This window comes from Bos javanicus, chromosome 28, assembly GCF_032452875.1.
Source record: "Bos javanicus breed banteng chromosome 28, ARS-OSU_banteng_1.0, whole genome shotgun sequence".
Classification (NCBI taxonomy): Eukaryota; Metazoa; Chordata; class Mammalia; order Artiodactyla; family Bovidae; genus Bos; species Bos javanicus.
Genome location: NC_083895.1, coordinates 18,673,791 through 18,696,362, shown reverse-complemented (window position 1 = coordinate 18,696,362; position 22,572 = coordinate 18,673,791). Strand labels below are relative to the sequence as shown.

The window sequence follows — 22,572 nt, the reverse complement described above, 5'->3', positions numbered from 1 at the left end:
TCTTATGTTATTTACTACTTTAAAAATATATTTAATGAACAATTTCAGTTCCTCTATTGATTGTCTATTGATGTAAGTAGAGAAGACAATGTATATATTTAAATCTTCACATTCTAATAGTTCCATTTCCTCCCCTTATTTTTTACTATTATTGTTATATATGAGTCACATCTTTATGTGTTATAAACCAAAGAGTACAGTTTTATCATTACTGTTATATAGATTAATTTTTAAAGAAATTAAGATAGAATTATATATTTATATGTTCACTTATATTTACCCACATATTTGAAGGTGTTCTCCATTCTGTCTTGTGGAGTTGAGTTACTTTCAGTGTCATTGTTCTTTCAACCTGCAAGACTTCCTTTATTGTTTCATCTAAGGCAAATCTGTTAGCAACACATTCTTCTCATCTTTCAGAAATGTATGTATTTTTTCTTCATATTGGAAAAATAGTTTTGTTGTATACAGAATTCTTGGTCAATAGTTTTTACTTTAGCATTTTACATGTATCATTCCACTTTCTGCTGACCTTCATTATTTCTGTTTTCTAATGAAATGTTAGCCATTGTTTTGTTGTTACCCTGCACAAATGATCTTTTATTTATTTATTTATTTTGCTGTTTTCAAGAGTTGCTTTTTCTCTTTGACTTTTGAAAGTTTCACTGTGATGTGTCTAGGTTTGGATATCTTTGTCTTTAATCTTACTATGACTCTGTTGATGTCAGTTCAGTTCAGTTCAGTTCAGTCACTCAGTCGTGTCCGACTCTTTGCAACCCCATGAACCGCAACACACCAGGCCTCCCTGTCCATCACCAACTCCCGGAGTTTACACAAACTCAAGTCCATTGATTCAGTGATGCCATCCAACCATCTCATCCTCTGTCATCCCATTCTCCTCCTGCCCTCAATCTTTCCCACCATCAGGGCCTTTTCCAATGAGTCAGCTCTTTGCATCAGGTGGCCAAAGTATTGGAGTTTCAGCTTCAACATCAGTCTTTCCAATGAACACCCAGGTCTGATCTCCTTTAGGATGGACTGGTTGGATCTCCTTGCTGTCCAAGGGACTGTCAAGAGTCTTCTCCAACACCACAGTTCAAAAGCATCAATTCTTCTGCGCTCAACTTTCTTTATAGTCCAACTCTCACATCCATACATGATTACTGGAAAAACCATAGCCTTGACTAGACGGACCTTAGTATTGTCTCTGCTTTTTAATATGCTGTCTAGGTTGGTCATAACTTTCCTCCCAAGGACTAAGTGTCTTTTAATTTCATGCCTGCAATCACCATCTGCAGTGATTTTGGAGCCCCCAAAAATAAAGTCAGCCACTGTTTCCCCATCTATTTGTCATGAAGTGATGGGACCGGATGCCATGATCTTACTTTTCTGAATGTTGAGTTTTAAGCCAACTTTTTCACTCTCCTCTTTCACTTTCATCAAGAGGCTCTTTAGTTCCTCTTCACTTTCTGCCATAAGGGTGGTGTCATCTGCATATCTGAAGTTATTGATATTTCTCCCGGCAATCTTGATTCCAGCTTGTGCTCCCTCAGCCCAGGGTTTCTCATGATGTACTCTGCACATAAGTTAAATAAGCAGGGTGACAATATACAGCCCTTGATGTATTCCTTTTCCTATTTGGAACCAGTCTGTTTTTCCATGTCCAGTTCTAACTGTTGCTTCCTGAGCTGCATACAGGTTTCTCAAGAGGCAGGTCAGGTGGTCTGGTATTCCCATCTCTTTCAGAATTTTCCAGTTTATTGTGATCTGTTGATCTAGTATATGTAAATTAATATTTTTCCTCAAACAGAGGAATTTTCAGCCGTAATTTCTTCATGTTTTCTCCTCCATTGTCTCTTCTTCTTTCTGGGACTTTTATCACAAATAGATATGCTTAATTGCATTCTGTGGGTCTCTGAGACTCTATTCTTTTTCTCCTATCTGTTTTACTCTCTAGTCTTTAGACTGGATAGTTTTCACGGATTTATCTTTCAGGTCACTGATTTGTCTACCATCTCCAATATATATATATAGTCAAATTGCAGAGTTCACCTAGTGGAATTTTCATTTCATTTCCCATATCTTCAACTTCAGAATTTCTATTTAAGTCTCTTTTTAGTTTATATTTCATAGTTCAGTTATTTATTTGTTGAATCATTGTCATCATACTTCTTTAGTTTATGGAACATAGTTTTCTTTCATTGTTTGAGGATATTTATTATAGTTGCTCTGATGTCTTTATCTGCTAAACCCAACATCTGGACCCCACTGGAGTTAGTTTCTAGTGATTGATTGATTGATTGTTGTTGTTTTCTCCTGAGCTGAATCACACATTCCTGTTTCTTTGCATGTCTCATACTTTTTTGGCTAAAAACTAGAGATTTTATATTGTGTTGCAATATATTATCCTCAGGCTTCCCCATATGCCTCAGGCATCTTCTTGTTTTTATTGTCTCAATAAACTGCCTGAATGTATTCTGAGGATTCTATCTTCCCTTGGATTCCAGTCACTGATGTCTCTGCTTGATCTTGTTTTGTTTCTTTTTATTTCTTATTTTTGTCTTTAGCGTGGCTATTAGAGTCACACCTATAATTGCACGGTTTATGATCAGTCAATGATTTGAGCAGCGATTGTGATCAAACACCTTGAGCCTTTTTTATTTCTACCTTCCATGAACAAATGGATCTTTGTATGAACTGGAAAGTACATCAAAGTTTTCATATTTATCCAGTTTCAAATCTTTACTGACCCTTCTTGGATCATCTCTGCATACGTCTGGCATACATGGAGATGTTACCTAGCCCTTCTCTGGCTCTCTTGTTTTCGGAGTTTCTCCATTAAATTTCAAGTTAGTCAACCACTCACCCCCACTGGGATTGCAACCTCAAAGTAGCAAAGTTTTGGACTTCCCCATTCATTTCCAACCAAATTTGTTACCTGACCACACCTTTAACCATGGGATTTCACACTCTACTCCAAATCAAGTCAGTATACTCTGATTACAAGGAGCTTCTGGTTTTCATTGTCAAGCTCTACCTGTTGTAAAAACCACTACTCCGATTGACCAAGACAATCTTAACATTTCCCTCATCTTGACTAAACTTTAAAAAGGTTTATTCCTGCATATAGGCCTCTGATTTTCCTTTCCTTAAAGCATTTATTTTAAAAAACTTGGGGCTAAAAATTCTTCCTCCATCCCTTTGAGATGCAAGTCTTTTCTCAGCCTCTTTCCAGTTTTATAATATGACCCAGGAATATCTTTCTTAAGGATGTAAGAGCTATCCCTTTGAAATTTGATCATCAAGAAAGATAGCACTTCTGTCTTCTAGACTCTTGGGATGATAGGAACCTAACTTAGATCAGTGCCAATAAGCAACACAGATGGCCTAATCACATTGACCAACTTCCCTCTTTAATGTCCTCTAGTAAGGCAATGGCACGCCACTCCAGTACTCTTGCCTGGAAAATCCCATGGATGGAGGAGCCTGGTAGGCTGCAATCCATGGGCTCGCTATGAGTCAGACATGACTGAGCAACTTCACTTTGACTTTTCACTTTCATGCATTGTAGAAGGAAATGGCAACGCACTCCGGTATTCTTGCCTAGAGAATCCCAGGGATGGGGAAGCCTGGTGGGCTGCCATCTATGGGGTCGCACAGGGTCAGACATGACTGAAGCGACTTAGCAGCAGCAGCAGCAGCAGCAGTACTTTCCCACTAGTTTATGCCCCTGTTTAAAAACTCTTCTGCCTTTTTCTTTCAATGGGGGTGAATTCAGTCTTTCTCCCTTACTGCAATGGCCTTCAATGAAGTCTTCATTCTTATTTAATTTCCTTTACATACAAAGCTGGAGGAATAAGGGAATATCCCACGGGCAAGAATGTCTTAGATACTCACTCTTCTTAACTAAAGTTCTACCAGCTTTTCATGAATAAATTACTTAATTTATTATTTGCCTTTGGTTTATTTCCAGAGATAGGAAGTGGTTGTTTTTGATAATTTTTCCATTGTTATGTATGTTTGCTGGGGACGGGGTTTGCTGACCATTTCATTCTGCTACAGCCACCCTCCAACATTTTAACAAGTCTAAATTTCCATATAGTTGCCAGCACTGGTTAAGTGGTTATTTACACCTTTGGAGATCACTCTGCAGTCTTTTTTTGAACATAGATCATTTGTTGAAAAGAAGAAACACATTTGGTAAAATGTTCCTGTAGCCTTATTGCAACTTCACTGTGAATATCTGACCAAACAAAGGAGTTTTTCTATGTTCACACTGTGTGTTCTTTTAATTTAGCTCTTTTTGCTTGGTGAAACATTTCTTCCAGGTTAGATTAATACTTCATTTCCTTTCATTCCTTCTCTCTCTCCCCTTAATTTTTCCCCTCCTCTGAAAAGCTTGTTGGATGCTTTTTAAAAAGCTAGAGCAAGTCTATCCACTGATTATCTGTTATTTATGGATGAATTTACACTTCCAAAAAGACATAGTTAAGCAAATTAGCAATGCATGAAAACACACCCTTACATGTGCATAAAAAATGAACTCAAAATGCCATAAAGACAACTATAAGACAAGACACAATAGAACTTCTAGAAGAGAACATAGGCAAAATGCTCTGCAACATAAACCATTCCAGTGTTTTCTTAGGTCAATCTCCAAGTCAATAGAAATAAAGACAAAAATAAACAAATGGGAGTTAATCAAGCTTACAAGCTTTTTTATAGCAAAGGAAGCCATAAACAAAATGAAATGACAACCTATGGAATGGGAGAAAATATCTGCAAACAATGTGACCAATCAGGTTTAATTTCCAAAGTATACAAATGGCTCACACAACTCAACAACATAAAAAAATAAATTAATTAATTAAAAAATGAGCAGAAGAACCTAAATAAACATTTCTCCAAAGACATACAGATGGCCAATAGGCACATGTAAAGATGCTCAGCATCACTAATTATTAGAGAATGCAAATCAAAACTACAATGAAGTATCATCTCTCAGTGGTCAGAATAGCCATCATTAAAAAGTCTAAAATAACAAATGCTGGAGAGGATATGGAGAAAAGGGAACCTTCCTACACTGTGATGGGAATGTAAATTGGTACAGCCACTATGGAAAACAGTATAGAGGAGCCTCAGAAAATTAAAAATAGGATTGCCCTATGAACCAGCAACCTGGAAGAAGGCATGGCAACCCACTCCAGTATTCCTGCCTGGAGAATACCCATGGACAGAGGAGCCTTGTGGGCTACAGTCCATGGGATCACAAAGAATCAGATATGACTGAGTGACTAAGGACAGCACAGCACAGGATGATCCAGCAATCTCACTCCTGGGCATATATCCAGACAAAATTATAATTCAAAAAGATACAATGCACTCCTACGTTCATAGCAGCATTATTTACAATAGCCAAGACAGGGAAATGACCTAAATATCTATTGACAGTTGAATGAATAAAAAAGATGTGGTACATGTATACAATGGATATTACTCAGTCATTAAAGATGAATGAAATAATGCCATTTTCAGCATTATCATACTAAATGAAGTCAGAAAAACACATATCATATGACACCACTTATATGTGGAATCTAAAGTATGACTCAAATGAACCTACCTACAAAGCAGAAACAGACTCATGAACATAGAGAACAAACATCGTTGCCAAGAAGTGGGGTGGAGAAGTGATGGAAGTTGGAGTTTGGGGTCAGTAGATGCAAACTATTACATATAGAATGGAGAGACAACTGGTCCTACTGTATAGCATGGGGAACTAAATTCAATGTCCTGGGATAAACCATATGGAAAGGAATATAAAAAAGAATATATATATATATGTATAACTGAGTCATTTTGCTGTCCAGCAGAAATTAACACAACATTGTAAATCAATAAACTTAAAAAAAATAGCAGTGCATGACTTTATTTTTAGTTTTTCACTCAATAGTTTTGGTGCACTGATCTACCAAATGTCTTTTATCCTCCTAAGTTTTCCAGCTAGAGAAGTGATACTCACATCTATAATTATACTTCAAAAGATCTTTTGTCTGTCTATGAATAGAGTCCATTGTCTGCTTACATGCTTCTCAGCTGACATTTATGAAGATAGATTGCACATGAGAAAATGGGGCAAGACAAGTGGGGGAGACAGTTACACAATAGAGACAATGTTGGATAAATTCATTCCAAAATTCCTTCATAAATTTGGAGTGTTTGCCATTTAAGCTTAGTGATTTAATTATATTCCAGCGTTTAACCTTCTTGAGTAAATTTTACTGCCTGAATTCATAATGCAAATTTGCTCCAAAGATTTTCTGATCATCTTTTCAAAATTTATGTTTGATAACTTTACTAATACATTTGTCAATACCCACATTCTCCCATATTGCATGTGCTCAGAGAATACTTGCAAAAATATATATATTCAGTATCATAGAGTTAGAATCTTATTTAGGGTCAAGGTCAGCTTATTATTTATCCCTATTTTGTATACTAATGAAGTTAAAACACAAAGTGTTTAAGAAGTATGTTCCCATAATAAAAATACTATTACTACTACTAATAGTAGTCGTGGATAGTATTTATCTCTTGCTGTGTTCCAAGCACTGCTTTAAGGGTTTTAGTTGTGATAAGTTATTTAGTCTTTACAATAATACCATTAAGTAGAGACTATCAAGATCACAATTTTATAAGTTTAACAGTGGTAGTCAAGAGAAGTTGTGACAGTCTCAAGGTTACCTAGTAATATATATATAACTTGTAGGACTCAACTATGCTTAGTCTGTATCATGTGCTGTTTTGAGAGCTGATTTTATATGTTTAACATATTTAAACAACATGTAATACAACTATGAAATAAAATCCAGTAGCTATTATTATTGTCATTGAAAGTGGGTGAACTAAAGCAGGAGAAGATCCCTTGGAGAAGAAAATGGCAACCCGGTCCAGTATTCTGGCCTGGAGAACCTCAAGGACAGAGGAGCCTGGCAGGTTACAGTCCACGGGGTCACAAATAGTCAGACATGACTTGACTTAGCAACTAAAACACCAAACTAAAGCACATAGGTATTAAATTATTTGTCCATATTCATGTAGCTGGTAAATGATTAGTCTGGGATTGGAGGCCCATGCCCTGTCTTTCTGGTGAGGGTTATAGCTGATGTTTGAATTCTGGCAACCCAGCACCAGAGTTCATGCCTTACCATTTTTTTCTGCTGCCTTGCAGACAAAATTGCACATGAGGTTTTTGGTAGAATTATTGAAGTCTGAGATGAGAAGAAACTTCAAAAGTGACCATCTATGGAGAAATCTATTTTACATCTCTTGCAAAATCCTCTCCAAAATGTTCTCAATAAGTTTTTGTCCAGACTTTCTTTGAACATTTTCACTAATAGAGAATATACTAACCCCAGGGGCAACTCATTCTATTTTGAGTTAATATTATAAGAAAGTACTTTCCTCTATTGTGATGAAATTTGGATTCTTATAGGTGCAGCTAAAATCCTTTGAACCTGAATTGGTTCTCTGAAGTCACAAGAAATAAGTTTAATTCATTTTCCAGATGATAACCCTTTCAGTTTTTAAGGAATCGTCTCTGGTTTTTAGTTTCATGAACTATGCCGTCTCTAACATGGCTCTGAGGTCTTTCACCATCCTAGACTCTCTCCTTTGGACCAAAGACATTTTAAACGTTCCTCCTAAAACATGAAGGCAGCACATACTATTTCAGATATACTCTGAACACTGTAGAACAGAGCAGGGCTAAAACTTTCCATTTTCTTCATGGAAATACTATCATGTAAAGGTTAAAAGGGTGGATGCTGAAATCACTGGCCAAATAGGGATCATAAGTGTACCCATTTGTTGAGCCGGTATGAGGATTAAGTGTGACTGCAGAGCTAAATACTTAGAAAACTCCCTGGCACATAGTATGAGCTCAGAAACTGCAGGTAAGATTATTTAAAAATCCAGGCACTTATTGAAGGTGTGCTAAATATAGACATTGAAACTGCAAAGGGAAAATTATAGACCACATCCCCCCGGCATTTTCATTTAAAATTCTTGACTTATACTTCTTGGGAAGTGATCTATGATTGCATTTGATTTTGGAAAATCAAAAATTATGTCACACCGCGGACTCATAATTAGATAATAGGAAGGGAAAATCCTTGAGCCTTTTGAATGGCTGCCATGAAGTGCCACCTCTTCTATCCTATTAAGGTCATCCAGTTACACCCTGTCAAGATCTCTGGGGATCCTGATTGTGTCTTCTGAGGTATTGGTTTCCGATCCAAACTCCAGTGTCATATGTGCATAGGAGAAGCCTTCCATCAGCATCAGCAACCAACTCAGGGATGAAATGTGAAGTGCAACAGAATCAAAAGCAGAGCCTGCAGCGACCGGTAGAGAGCTTCCTTTGGGGAGTCATTTACGCAGTTAGGAACCCACCTAACTGTACTCACACCCAGAACATTTCTTCATCTTGCTAATAAGAACACCATGGGAGGCTTTTTCATGAGCCTTGTTTAAATCCAAATGTCTATTATTAATTTATATATCATTACCTGCTTAGTAATCCTAACTCTATTTTTAAAGAAAAGGAAAGAGAGAGAGAGAAAATAATCTTAGATGAGTGCTTTTGTTCTCAGGAAACCTGTGATGATTCCTAGTAATTACTGTTCTCTTCAATACAGGCTCTCAGAAATCTTTCAAATAACCAGTTTTATAATCTAACCAGGGATTAAGAGTAAATGCGCCTTTATAGTTCAAGATATACTTTTGCTTCGTTTTGAAAGTTAAGACCTCATTTTTTTGTCACCAACCTTGTCTGCACCATCAACTGCCAGGATAGATAATGATGGCTTAGAAATCTCATTTACAAATTCTCTGAGTTTTGAGATCTAATTTTTCAGGACTTCAATACTTGGAACATTTAAAAACATCCCTTACAATCACCTCATTGAATTTGGTTTCAATTACTCTTCCCTGATGTTTTTCTATCCCTCTCCATTCTGGAAATCCCTCTTGACAGAGAAGTTGGCAACAAAATCTGTTATTACACCACTAACCTCAAATTGATAACTTCCTTTGGGTTTTTGCTGTAAAAGAGTGACTTTGATTCTTCTTTCATATCCTTTATATTTTTGTAACCTCTATTCTTTCTGACTTTAGTCTTCGAGACCATTCTCCTCGGTCTATGACATCTGTACGTTTTCCAGGTATGGATCCTTTTGTACATGCAACAATTCCTTCCATAAATATTTCTGAGTGACTGTTATTTCCCAGGCACTGTTGTAGGCACTGGGAATCCAGTGGTGAATGAAACAATCATATTCCTTGATTCACAACTGAAACAGCTTCAATTGTGAATGAAATAGTTTACCTCCTAGTGTCCACTGTAAATCTTTGATTATTGGATTTATCTTCCCACTTTTTCTCCAGCTGAGGATGGAGTTTCTTTTACATGCTAAGCTCTTAGTTGTTGAGCCTTATCCAGCCCTTTTGAGAGTGATTTTTAAGTCAGAGTCTTGGGAACCTGGGACAATTTTCACTTTCTGTCCTTGAAATTTCTTGAAATAACTCCTCCGAATTTTCAGGTTAATATCTAACTTTTGTCCTATAATGCTTCTGTGATTTTGCAAAATGAAATACAGGAATATGGGACCAAGAGGTCTTGCCATGATTCACATAGATGTTGCTACATGTGGAAGTTGGGTTTTAAGTTTTATATTTTTTAAAACTTCTTTTTCATTATTTCATTTTAATCATGCATGGATTTTTCACAAATATCTTGGTGATATTTTGACAACTCTCGTTTATTAGGGTATAGTCAAAAAGGAGAAAAAAGAGGAAATATTTTTCTGCATGTGATCATATTTTTCATCGCTAATTTAAAATCTTTTCTACATTCCAGGAATAGCCCTGCCCTGGTTTATTCCATCCTTGTTATATGGACCTGGAGCATGCTACAATTTCCACTTGACCTGGCAGGTAAGTATCTGATGTTTGCTCAGAGAAACAGAAAATAACAACTCTTGATTATGAAACTGTAATGAAGTTAAGGAGTCATTTGAGAGGACTATCATTTTTTTTTTATCACTTTGATATCTCCATGTTAGTTCCAGGTCAGTTTAGAAGAAAAGTGGGTTGAAACTTGGGAGAGCCACAAGAAGGTTCCCTTCGAGTACCTGGTGAACCTGAGATAGTTGAGAGGATAAGAGCACAGCCTTATGTCCATTTCATACAGTGGTTCCATCACTTCTGCAAATTAGTTAGGAGCCTCAGTTTTTCATCCATGAAATAGGGTTGATAATTGTTGTAGTGAGGGTTGAGTGTTCTTGTGGTGACAAAAATAAGATGTAGTTTGTAACAATTGTGCTTATTAGCATAGTTACTGGCATATACATGCTATCTCTTGATATTTTGGGGGCTTCCCTGGTAGCTCAGAGGTTAAAGCATCCACCTGCAATGCAGGAGACCTGGGTTCGATCCCTGGGTCGGGAAGATTCCCTGGAGAAAGAAATGGCAACCCACTCCAGTATTCTTGCCTGGAAAATCCCATGGACAGAGGAGCCTGGTGGACTGTAGTCCATGAGGTCGTAAAGAGTCAGATGCGACTTCACTTTCACTTTCACTTTTTCATTCTTTTGTCAGACCTTTGTATTAGAACTTCGAAAGGAATAAGAGCAGTTTCAGGGCCACATGGAAAACTGGATTTTTTTCCTCAGTAGAGGGTCTTATACTCCCACTGGGCTTATTTTAATAAAAACATAAACCTCCTAAGACTTTGCCAGAAGTAAACTGTTTCTCAGGCATTTCATACTGATGATCTAGTGCTATGTTATCCAGTACAGTACCCACTGGCCGCATGTGGCTATTTAAAGTTATTAAAATTAAATCAAATTAAAAGTTCAGTTCCTCAGTCACACTAGCCTGCTCAGTGGTCATACATGGCTGTGTTGTCAGCACAGATATAGAATGTATATTTTTTTTATTAATACAGATGGTTTTATTGTACTGCATTGACCTGGAGTGAGCCTATAAATTCTAGGAGCCCTAGAATTTTGATGTGGCAATTCTCCTGGATACCATTTCACTCTGAATAAGTTCTTGGATTGAATAGTTATATTTTCCTCAAGTCTGATTCCTCTCTTATGGAACCCTACCTGATGACCTCAGGGGTAGAATGAATCTTTGTACAAAGATATTTAATTTTTCTGCATCCTTTTTCGGTCTACTCCGATAAGCACAGAAGTTTCAGAGGCCATTTTAGACTTTAGCATCCACTTTTGCAAAACAAAATTGTCAACAGAATAGATGGAAAGCATGGCTGTGGCTTTTTGGAAATGCTCAGAACCTAATTACGAGTTAATAACTGCAAACAAATGTGTACAAATAAGTACACACACACACACACACACACACACACACACGTGCTCTATACCCATCGATCAGCTGGTGTCCTCTGCCAGAATATTAGGCATCATCAGTTTAGATGTTGAAAGATACCCGTGGGAGATCCTCTGGGAGACATTTCCTGACCCTAACATCTTAGGAAAGGCTATTATTGATCTTATCTTGGTTTTTCTTTTGTCATTCCCTCTGCTCATCCTTACCCTCCCATATCTTGTGGTTTATAGCCTCACTTGGAAAATTTTTATTTAAGAAAGAAATTTTGTAAACTTTCATGGGTGGTAATGTTATGCAGCTGTTTGAAAAACAAAGACCAAATGTTACTTCTGACTAAATCACGATTGTATTTTCCAACAAACAGTACATTATGTGCACCCATATCAAAGCGGCTTCATAGTATTTGCAGGCTCCAATAGACGAAGGCATTCTTTGTTTGAAAACTCCACGTGGAAAGCTGTATTATTATAAAAGGACTATTTTCTGCCCTTGACCCTGAATTAAATTTACATTTTAAAACTTAAAACAAATAAGGTTCCATTGTTGATTGGACCTCCTTTTGTTCAACTGGAAAATCAGTAATTATATCCAGTCTTTCTTGTAAACTGTGCAACAAAACCATAAGGAATTAGACAAAATATAATAACAATGGCAGTTATTTGGGCTTTTTTCCCACTACCATTAGAGAAATATGTTTAACATGACTTAAGTTTGAATTTGAAGAAGCACTTTGAATTTTCACAACACAATTTACATAGAGGCCTGAGTGAGTCAGCCAGTAAATAGGTACGTACCAAAGAAAGGATGCAGAAGGATCTTGGCCATGTATACTCCGATTCATCTTCCAAATTTAGCAGCCAGGTAAGTCATACATTATCTTAAGGGAGAGACGGACAGGGAGAAAGGAGAGTTGCCAGGGTGTTAGTCTAATGGAAACAAAAAGAGTCAGGGAACAGGGGCCCCTCTCCTCAAAGGTATCATTGTTCTGCAGTTTTCAAAGGAAGAAACTGAGGCCCAGGCAGCCTAAGTAACGTGGCCAGCATCTTGCTGTTAGAAAGTAAGGAAGCCAGAAGCAGCAGCCAGACTCCCTGACTTGAGGCCCAGAGTACCCTGCCACCCTGCTGCCTCCCTATGCTGCAGACTTCAAAGACAGGGTAGTTTCTTCTGTTCTTTATCTAGCTAGTTAATGGTGCTTTCCTCAGTGTGAGGACTTGAAGGTGAGCTGAATTTTTTTTACATGGATAGAAAGTAGAGGCTGGTTTTCTTTCATGTGTTTGATTGGACTTAAAACAGATGATGCATTTTGAATATAAAGTGATGAAGGATGTCCAATGGCAGGGTGGTTTCAGCTGTTTCTGTGCCCCTGCCCCGCAGAATGAAATTACAGGCTCACTCCCAATCGTGAACTAGTGTAGCCCCAGTGTTTGATGGCTTTTACCCCCTCCATTCTTTTATGCATTTCAGAGACCTGCGTTAATTGGCCTGTCTTGTGTTTTCAGTACAGAATGTCGTGTGCCCCGTGTCCATGACAACGAGGGGGTTCTCCAGCCGGTTCTTCTGCCAATACAGTGCCGACCTATGGAACATTGGAATCAGTATCTTCATACAAGATGGTCCCTTCCTTGTTGTGCGGCTCATACTCATGACCTATTTCGAAGTGATCAACCAGATGCTAGTGTTCTTTGCTGCCAAGAATTTCCTGGTGGTGGTGTTACAGTTCTACCGCCTGGTGGTGTTGGCCTTGGATGTACGCGCTTCCTTGCGAAGTCAGAGGGAACGCCTGAAAGGACAGCACAGATGCCCGGATGTACCTGCTGAGTGTGGGGTCTCACCTGAGGCCTGGCCAGGCAGTTCCATGGAGGCCTTGGCTATTCCTTTACAGGCCTCGCCGGTCACCTCCGACGACTCCCACCCCACACCATAGTTAGTCGCTGACAGCAGCGTGCAGCTAGACAGCTTGACTTTCTGGTTCGTCTTTCAGACAGAATCTTCTTTTTTTGGCTTTGGCATATAATAATTTTCAAAAGAACAACATAAAAAGTGATCTTAAACCAAAGCTGAAAAATTTTCTTTTTTGAACGGAATGAAAAGAACTTTGATTAGTGGCTATCGCTACAACTTCTGTGTGATGGTATCAGATGTTCGAGTTGTTTAATGACTAAGTGATTTGTTTGTTTTGAACTGTTTGAAAAGCTGTGGACAGGGTTAGAGTGACATGCCCTCGAGAGATTTAATGCAGACAAGCTGTCGCGGCTGTTACCTGAAAATAGAGCATCTTTGAACTTTGGCTCTATTGTCAGACTATCTTATCTGATCTTTTCTGCAGTGTGCCTCTGACATCAAAAAATGTACATTCAGTGAATGTAGAACAAATGAAGGGAAAAGTGCCTTTAAAATTACCTCACTGTGGGCAGGAAACAGTGAAAATCTCTGCCCAGCTGCCATAGCATCAAGAGCCCTATTCATCACTGCATGGACCTTCCCAGGAAAATCATTTTTCTGGGCTGCTGTGGTCTTCTGTCATGGTGCATATGCTCTTCTGGAAATGTTATTGCTTTGGCTTGGGTGCTGCAAAATTCACAGCAAGCCATTTTGGTTACGGATCTACTGGTTGTGGGGCAGGAAATACTGGTAATGCTCACAGTCACAGTTTCCACTCTGAACATGATTTGCAGTCTTCGTCAGGATTTTCCTTAACTCCACTTTACCATTTTCTATATTGCCAAGTCGAATTATGTGGGTTGATGCAAGAAAGCACTGAAGCAGTGAATAAAGGTATTTCAGGCCCTTTAAGTGTTACCACAATCGCTGGTGTCCGTCTGCAGTCCTGGGAGCGCCTCTGAACTGCCACAGCTGGAGCCAGCCTTTGGTCTCGGGAAGATGGTGGTGATGGAGGCTTGCATTAGCCCTCCTCACCACCGACAGCCCTTGATGAGTGACGGGGGTCAGAAAATGCCACAGCATTGTGGAAATCAGGAAATTTGCTTTTCTTCCCTGCATTAGGACTGCATTTCCCCAGTACTGAAAAAGCTGTATTTTCCTTTCATATGCCTCTGTACGTTCCAGTTGGAGGCGATTCAGAACCTTTTAAAATGATTTTTGCTTTTAAAGATACAGTGTGAAAACTTACCTGGCTTTATAGCAGTAATTATATAAGGCAAACAACTCCAAAACTGTTCCTTTAGGGTTCAAAGCATAATTCCACCTTGTTATTATGCTCAGGAATTGAAAGGGACATTAAAGATAAGGCAGGGTGTGAACTTAAATTGGATATAACCTAGGGACACCCAATTGGGACAAATTTTATCTATAAATCTGTGTGACATGATATCTGTTCAAACTATTTAATAGTTGCATAGACAAACCATTTTTATACAGAAAAATTAATATTTTTCAGTTAATAGTTTCTTTGGTGCTTGATAATGTTTCTGTTTCTTTTCTTCCTCATGTTTCTAATTTTAACAATATGATGATTGCAAAATTACACATGAAAATAATAGACTACATTTATAATTTTCCATAATAATTTTTTGAAAAGTTAACATCAGGAAATTGTATTTATATAAAGAACTTGATAACTTTTAAGGGCATGTTATTTAAAACATTTAGCAATTGAACACAAAATAATAACTTCTATTTATAAAGATACTCAGCTGAATCTGTTTTTAGGTTGACTGTCTTATGTTGAATGTTTTCCTCTACAACATGTATGTGCCGCTTATTATTGCAGATTTGCTCATGGGCATGCTTTTTATGTTTTAATTTTTCTTTTCCAGCAAAACAAATATTGGGCCTCTAAAAATAGATGAAGTATGAAGAAGTATGGCTGTTGTGCAGATATTTTAAAAATGCTTTTGACTCTGAGACTTGGCTTGGCTCAGTGAATGAGTTTCTAGTACTTAAGTATTTTGTAATTAGCAGTCCTCCAAAGGCCTGCGAAAAAGAAAGTCCAGAGTCTGGCTTTACCCCACTGCCAGGAAGGCAGAGAGCAACCAAGACAATCTTAGCAAGTACGTGCATGCTGAGTTACTTCAGTCATATCTGACTTCATGCGACCCTATGGACTGTAGCCCGCCAGGCTCCTCTGTCTGTGGGATTCTCCAGGCAAGGATACTGGAGTGGGTTGCCATTTCCTTCTCGAGGGGATCTTCCTGACCCAGAGATTGAATCCATATCTCCTGTCTCCTGCATTGGCAGGCAGGTTCTTTACCACTAGCGCCGCCTGGGAAGCTGTCTCAACAAGTAGCGGTGGCAAAAGAGACACATGCTCTGCAAGAGTTTCCAGGAAAGACTATTAAGGGAAACATCTGTTAACCTGACTGCCAGAATGGCCACTCTCTTGGACTGTTTTCCATAGTCAAGAAAATCTATATTCATTTAGTTTATTGAAAAATAAAACCTAAGTTCAGGTTCTATGCTTAGGACCCTTGTTGAAAACTTAAAACTTGGCTTAGTTAATTGCATGTTTTTATTGTAGTTTGCTAAATATTGTAATGTTTGAAAACATCCATTTATAGTATTATGGATGTTTTTTAAACTATTAAAACATTTATAGTATTTGCTGTAAAGTGCCCTGGACAGCAGTTACTTCCCAGAGGCTGACATTCTGGGACTGGCTTCTGCTTTATCTGTGCAGCATAACTGACTTATACCATTCATACAACGCAAAACAGGCCATACCTCTCTACCAACCCCTCACAGACACAGAACATCCATATCCTCGCCACTGAACCAAGTGGCTTATTTGTGGTTGTTGGTGCTGCTGTTATTACTACTGTTGCTGCTATTTAATTGCTGATGAACTCAACTGAATGTCCTTCCTAAAATCCTGCCATTTCATTTGTGAGAAAACAGAGTGGCGCTGTGTAGAAACACACCTAACAATCATCTTCTGGCCTTTCTTTACTTCCTAGAGGACATGACTTGCCACTGCAAGATTAGTGAACTATCTTTCTCTTCTGACTACTCTGTTAATTTTGATCTAAGCTGGAACAGATAACATGAGGAAATGGAAATTTTTCTTGGCCAATAATATTCTTTCTAATCTTCCAAAGTGAAGACAGTTTCACAAATGCATCAGTTAGCTCTGTTGTAGTTCCACTAACAAAGTGAAGGGTAGGAGCACTTCAGGCTTTTGAAGACTAAAAGGATGTAGCTGAGAACTACAAGGATTCAGGATCATAATAGTAATTGTTAACTTGTTATTTCGCAGATCTTTCAAAGCCTTGGGAAGGCATGCATTTTAGTGCACATATTTTGGTATTTCCACCAAGAATTCAGAGTTCACACTGACTCTTGTTATCTTCGGCAGTTGATCTCGATGACTCTTAATTAACTCTTCTGTTAAAAGAGAAAAAGGATCGCACAGAACCACTGTCCACCTTCACTCTACATATATGTACGACATACACACTGACATACATCTAGAGCCTTAGATATGTCAATGAAAAGCCAAACCATCTAGAAATATTAAAACAGAAGAGACCATTACTTTCCCCCCCCTAATTTTAGGCTTTTTTTACTTAATGTACATTCTGATCCTCTCTCAGTAACATCTGATTTGGAGTTAAACTAGGCAGCTTGAGGACGTTTATAGTTTTGAGGCTTTAAATAACAATCCACATGATGGGAGTAACTGTAAACAATGTTTAAATAACTCTTGCACACTTATATTTAATGGGTGTCCATCCTCTGAATCTTTCTTACTAGAATATTTTATAAGAATATTTGCTCTGAATTATTTATATTTTTACTGTTTTGCTATGAATGACATTTGTCTTGTATTATATACATTAAATAGTTTGTGTAGAACTCTATCAATGTCTGTTTTTTTGCCTCCATTTCCTATCTTTGTTCTCTACTGTAATTCATTTCATTTAGTTTTTAAGCTCTGGCTTAAAAAGAAAACTGACTTATTTAGAATGTGATGAAAGTGGCATTTCAAACTAGTGAGGAAAGATTGACCAATTTTATAAATGATGTTGGGAAATCCTGCAAACCATCTGGAAAAAATAAAGTTAATTTTTTATCTCATGCAATATATAGAAATAAATTCCAGATGGACTAAAGATCTAAGTGTAAAAGTGAAAACTCTAAAATATTAGAAGAAAATATGGAATGTATCTTTAGCATTTGGGGAGTGGGAAATACCTTCCAAGGCAAGTTAGAAACCCCCGAAGCTATGAAAAAAAAAAGAATGACAGATTTTCCTATGCAAAGATTTAAAATTTCTAAATGGCAAAAGGTATCATCAATACATCACTAATACCTTCTTTTATGGAGAAGGGTAACAGTGTACTCAGAGGAGAGAAAAGACAGGTAGAGAAATCAGAATGGAAGAGCCAAATTGATCATATACTTATAGATGATTGTGTCCTGAATAGCCAGGAAAAGCACAAAAAAACCTAAAGAAACTATTACAAATAATCTGAAATTATACAATAATCAATAGCTTTTTTATATACAAACATCACATCGAACATAAATTTGAAGAAGAGATTTCCATTATAATACGATCTAGAACCATGAACTACATAGGAATAAACTGAATAAGAAATGTACCAGATTCATGTGAAGAAAATTTTAAAATGACTTTGAGGACCTTCAACAAATAATTTAACAAATAGAAAGATATATTCTATTGGGGAATGGTAAGAAGTCTTGATATTTTAGAAAGTATCAATTTCTCCTCAATTGATCTATAAATTTAATATAATCTCCAGAATAAATCAAGATTTTAATTCTAATGACTACACAAATTGATTCTAAAATATTATGATTAAATAAGCATGAAATAGTAGCTGGGAAATACTAAAAGGGAGAAAAAAATTAGAGAGTGTGCTTTCATTAGACTTATTAAAGAGCTACAGTAAGCAAGATAATCTGATTCTGTCAAGAAGAAAAATGAAACAGAACAAGTTCAAGAAATAAACTGAAATACACAAGGACTTAAAGATAAATAGTGAATGACTCTTATAGAGGTTTAAGGTTTGAATAATATTAAATTGGATTCCTACCTCAATCCTTATACCTAAAACATTTCCAGAAGGATCAAAGAATTAAACATTAAAAATCAAAAACAGAGAACTATGTTTTTACAATTGTAATGGTGAGGATGTTTTCAAAGCAAGATATAAAACTAAGTAACCATAGATGATACATATATTTCAACTTGTAAAACTAAACATTTTATATCATAAATATACCATAAGTGAGTTTAAAGGTTAAACAAAAAACTGGGTAAATATTTTTGCAACAATTGTAACAAAGCATTAGTTTTCTTAATGAGTAAACAGCTCTCACAAATAAGCAAAAGAAAAAGAACACCATTGGAAAAATGAACAAAAGATGTTAAGTACATGGTTCACTGCAAAAGATATTATTACAAAAATGCAAATCAGGCTTCCCTGGTGGCTCGGTGGTAAAGAATCTGCCTGCCAATGCAGGAGATGCAAGTTGGATCCCTGGTCCAAGAAGATCCCACAGGCCATGCAGCAACAAAGCCCACATGCCACAAGTATTGAGTCTGCGCTCTAGAACCTGCGAGCTGCAACTGCTGAGCCCACGTGCCACACAAGTGAAGCTCGCATCCTAAAGCCTGTGCTTTGCAACAGGAGAAGTCACTGCAACCAGAAGCCCGCACACGGCAACTGGAGAGGAGGCCCCGCTCCCCACAACGAGAGAAAAGTCTGAGTAGCAATGGAGAGTCAGCACAGCCAAAAAATACATACATGTAATTTAAAAAAAAGAAAGTGCAAATCAAACCACAGTGAAATACCATTTTTCAAATGCAGACTAAACTACAAGATACCATTTTACAGTGAGTGGTTTGGTGAAGATTCAAAAAAAAATTATCAAATGCTCTATTAGAAGGGATTAAGGGAAGAGGCATCTTTTTCATTGCTGGTGAGGACGCAAATTGGTACAACTCCTTTGGAAGACAATTTGGCAGTATCAGTCAGAATTTAAAACACATTTATCATTTGACCAGCAAAGTCAACTTCTAAGAATGTATCCTGCAGATAAATGTGTGCAAAAATATATACACAAGCCTGTTCAGAGTAGGATTTTCTATAACAGCAGCAGGTGCCCATTAATAGGGTTATTATTAAATTAGGGAACATATATACTACATAACGGGCTTCCCAAGTGGGAATGACTCATGTCTCCCAAGGCAGGACACATGAGTTCGATCTCTGGGTAGGGAAGATCGCCTGGGGAAGGGAATGGCAACCCACTGCAGTATTCACGCCTGGAAAATTCTATGGGTGGAGGAATCTGGTGGGCTGCAACCCATGGGATTGCAAAGAGTCGAATACGACCCAGCACACAGATATACACACAACGATACCTATATAGAAATAAACACCTAAATGCCAAATACCTAACGACTGCAGAGTTCAAAGAGTTGGACATGACTGAGGGAGTGACACTTTTACTTTCCCACTACATACTACTATGTAGGTTTTAAAGAGAATGGAGTAGATCCATACATGCTAATTAGGAACAATCACTTAGATATTTTATTACATAAACGTAAGGGAGAAAACCATGAGCAAACTCTTTATAAACGTTATCCATGCCTTTACTGGTAGCTAGTACATGGATGAAATGATGCTCAAGCCTCCAATGCTCATGGGTAGCCCCTCATTTTTTTTTAACCTTAATGCTTTCTATAGTTTGAACACCTTAATTATGCATTACTTTCGCAATTTTAAAGGCTATTATTCACAAAAAATAAATCTCACCAACTGCATCTGCTGCCAATATTATTTTGCAGTTAAAGGGAAAGCACACTGATCGTCTTCACCCAACGAAGTATTATTTTAGATGCATTAGATAAATCGAAGGTTTAAGACATGTCAAATTCTGCTTGCTTTATGACGTGTTAAACCTTGGGAAATGAAAGAATGAATATATCTAAAAGAAGTCAGAAAAATCAAACTGACCAAGATAACTCATTGGGTCTTGATGAACTTGATGAACACTTTGCAAGGGCCAGTCTGACACTTTTGCACTCCCTGACATTCATACAGGCAAGACAAACCATAGAGGAATTTCACATTGAATTAGAAAGTCAAGCTGATTTCCCCAGGAGAGAGAGAATCAACTAAAGGAACCCTAAAAAAGAAAACTTCAGAAGAAATCTATGCATCTGTTTCCAAGTTCATATTCATAGCCCATCTAATTTGTTTATATAAACTTCTTTAGATTTTGGTTAAATATTAACTAAATTTACAATGGATGGTGGTGAAGTGATTGTATGCAAGTCTGATCAAATCACTGTGGAAAACAAAAATCCCTAAACCAACCATATGTCAGGTATCATACAGTCTTTGTATCTAAACTAAGATATTTCAGGCAAGGAAAATTGGATTTATGAGACAAAATATGTTTTCTCCGTGGAGGCAGTTGTTCAGTTTCTGCCAAGTATATGGCTGGAGAATTTGGATGGTTGTGGTTCTGGGATCTTGGGGGTTGTTTCTACCTTCTGGCAAAGAGTGTTCTTTCTAGTATTCAAGGGTTCCCATATGACCCGAGTGACAGCTAACAGCTGGGTCAAAAGCTGTAATTATTTCATCAGCTCTCTTGGTTTCAACTAACTCCTATCAATACCTAGTTATCCGTCTCTAACTTCAACCTCTTTCCTGGACTCTGTGCCTAGATTTGCATCTCCTCCCCCGACCCCAGATATTCTGCAAGCATCACATACTCAGTATACATAGAATACATATTGTACCACACTCAAATTGCATTATACCCCCTCCCTGTGTTCCACTTAATGGCCTGTAGCCACTAGCCCCTCAGGTACCCATGCTAAAACTGGAGATACCCTTGACCCTTGGCTCTTCTTTCTTATCCTTCCTACATAAGTGATCTCCAAATTCTTTCAGTTTTATTGCTTATCATTCCTTTCAATGTATAACCTGCCTCTCTAGTCCAATTGCTACCATCCTAATTTAGTGTCTCATCACTTCTTACCTCGCTGACCACAGTCATTTCTCAAATGGTCATTCAACTTCCTGCTTTAATCCCCCATAAAAATATTCCAAACTGCATTCAGAACCATCCTAAAAGGCACAATTTATCACATGTCTCTTCTATTTAACACTTTGATGATGTCCCGCTTTCAACAAGATCAAGTATAAAGTCTGAAGGAAATCATTTAAGACCTATCACAAGTTGGCCCCATACTGACTTTTCAATCTTGTTTTCCATCACTGTTTTTTTTTTCTCTCTCTCTCACACACACACACAAACACATTCACACTTAGACATGCAGCTGCCACCATAACACGCTACTCATGATCTCCTAAATTTGCTATTATCCTTTAATTTGTTGGGGCTTCTTAGGTGGTGCAGAGGTGGTGAATTCACCTGCCAAAGCAGGAGCTGCAGTTTCAGTCCCTGGGTCGGGAAGATCCCCTGGAGGAAGAAATGGCAACCTACTCCAGTATTCTTGCCTGGAGAATTCCATGGACAGAGGAGCCTGGAGGGCTACAATCCATGGGGTCACAAAGAGTCTGACACAACTGAGCGAGCTTTTTTACATTGCTGTGTTTGTGTACTTTGCTATTTCTTTTCTTCAATATAACAATGCTATTGCAACCACTCCATTATTAATTCCTTGTCTACTCACCCCTCAGCTCTTGTGGGTAGCCTATTTTCCCACCCAGAGTTTATTTCTAGGGGAGGAAGAACAACCCCATCAGCAAAGATTATTCTGCATCCTAAGGGCACCCAAGAAAGTGAGCACAGGCATGTTCTAGAAGCAGAGACATCCTCCAGTCTGGGGTCCCTGGTTTCTAGGGTTTCCTTTGAAGCAGCAGTGCTGATGAAAATTTCGGGTAAGACAACGTGAATGTAGAGCTGTGGGCTTTGTCACTTATCATGGTCATGGAAAGAATCTACAGGAGAAGAGACAGGTCAGTGGTCCCCAGAAGTCTTCCCCTCTTCTCAGATCTGGCTGAACGAGGCAGTTTCTCCTGTATCACAGGTAGCTGTAATCTTACAGCTTCTCTTTAAACTGTCTTAGTGACGTTTTCCCCTGCTTATTATGAAGTGTCCCCCTTCTAGCATTACATCTCACCCAGCAATGATCTCCAGCTCTGGTAGAAACCACCACAAAAGCTTCAGAGGCTTAGCGCAAAGACCACA

The 22,572-nt window shown here is 37.9% G+C and overlaps 1 protein-coding gene and 1 long non-coding RNA gene across 5 annotated transcripts in view; one reads left to right on the top strand and one right to left on the bottom strand.

The window, feature by feature from the left end:
• Positions 1-17,231, top strand: part of TMEM26 (transmembrane protein 26) — a 64,443-nt gene extending 47,212 nt beyond the window's left edge. For all 4 annotated transcript variants that reach the window (XM_061405078.1, XM_061405075.1, XM_061405077.1 and 1 more), the window contains 2 exons: positions 9,920-9,996; positions 12,915-17,231. In XM_061405078.1, the coding sequence (XP_061261062.1) occupies positions 9,920-9,996; positions 12,915-13,339 (502 nt within the window). In that variant the 3' untranslated portion in view covers positions 13,340-17,231. The remainder of the gene's footprint in view (positions 1-9,919; positions 9,997-12,914) is intronic.
• Positions 11,739-12,939, bottom strand: LOC133240377 (uncharacterized). The gene is made up of 3 exons (XR_009734209.1): positions 12,884-12,939; positions 12,210-12,292; positions 11,739-12,020 (listed from the first exon to the last, which is right to left on the bottom strand). It is a non-coding gene; the product is annotated as an uncharacterized LOC133240377 (long non-coding RNA).
• Positions 17,232-22,572: the final 5,341 nt, after the last annotated feature.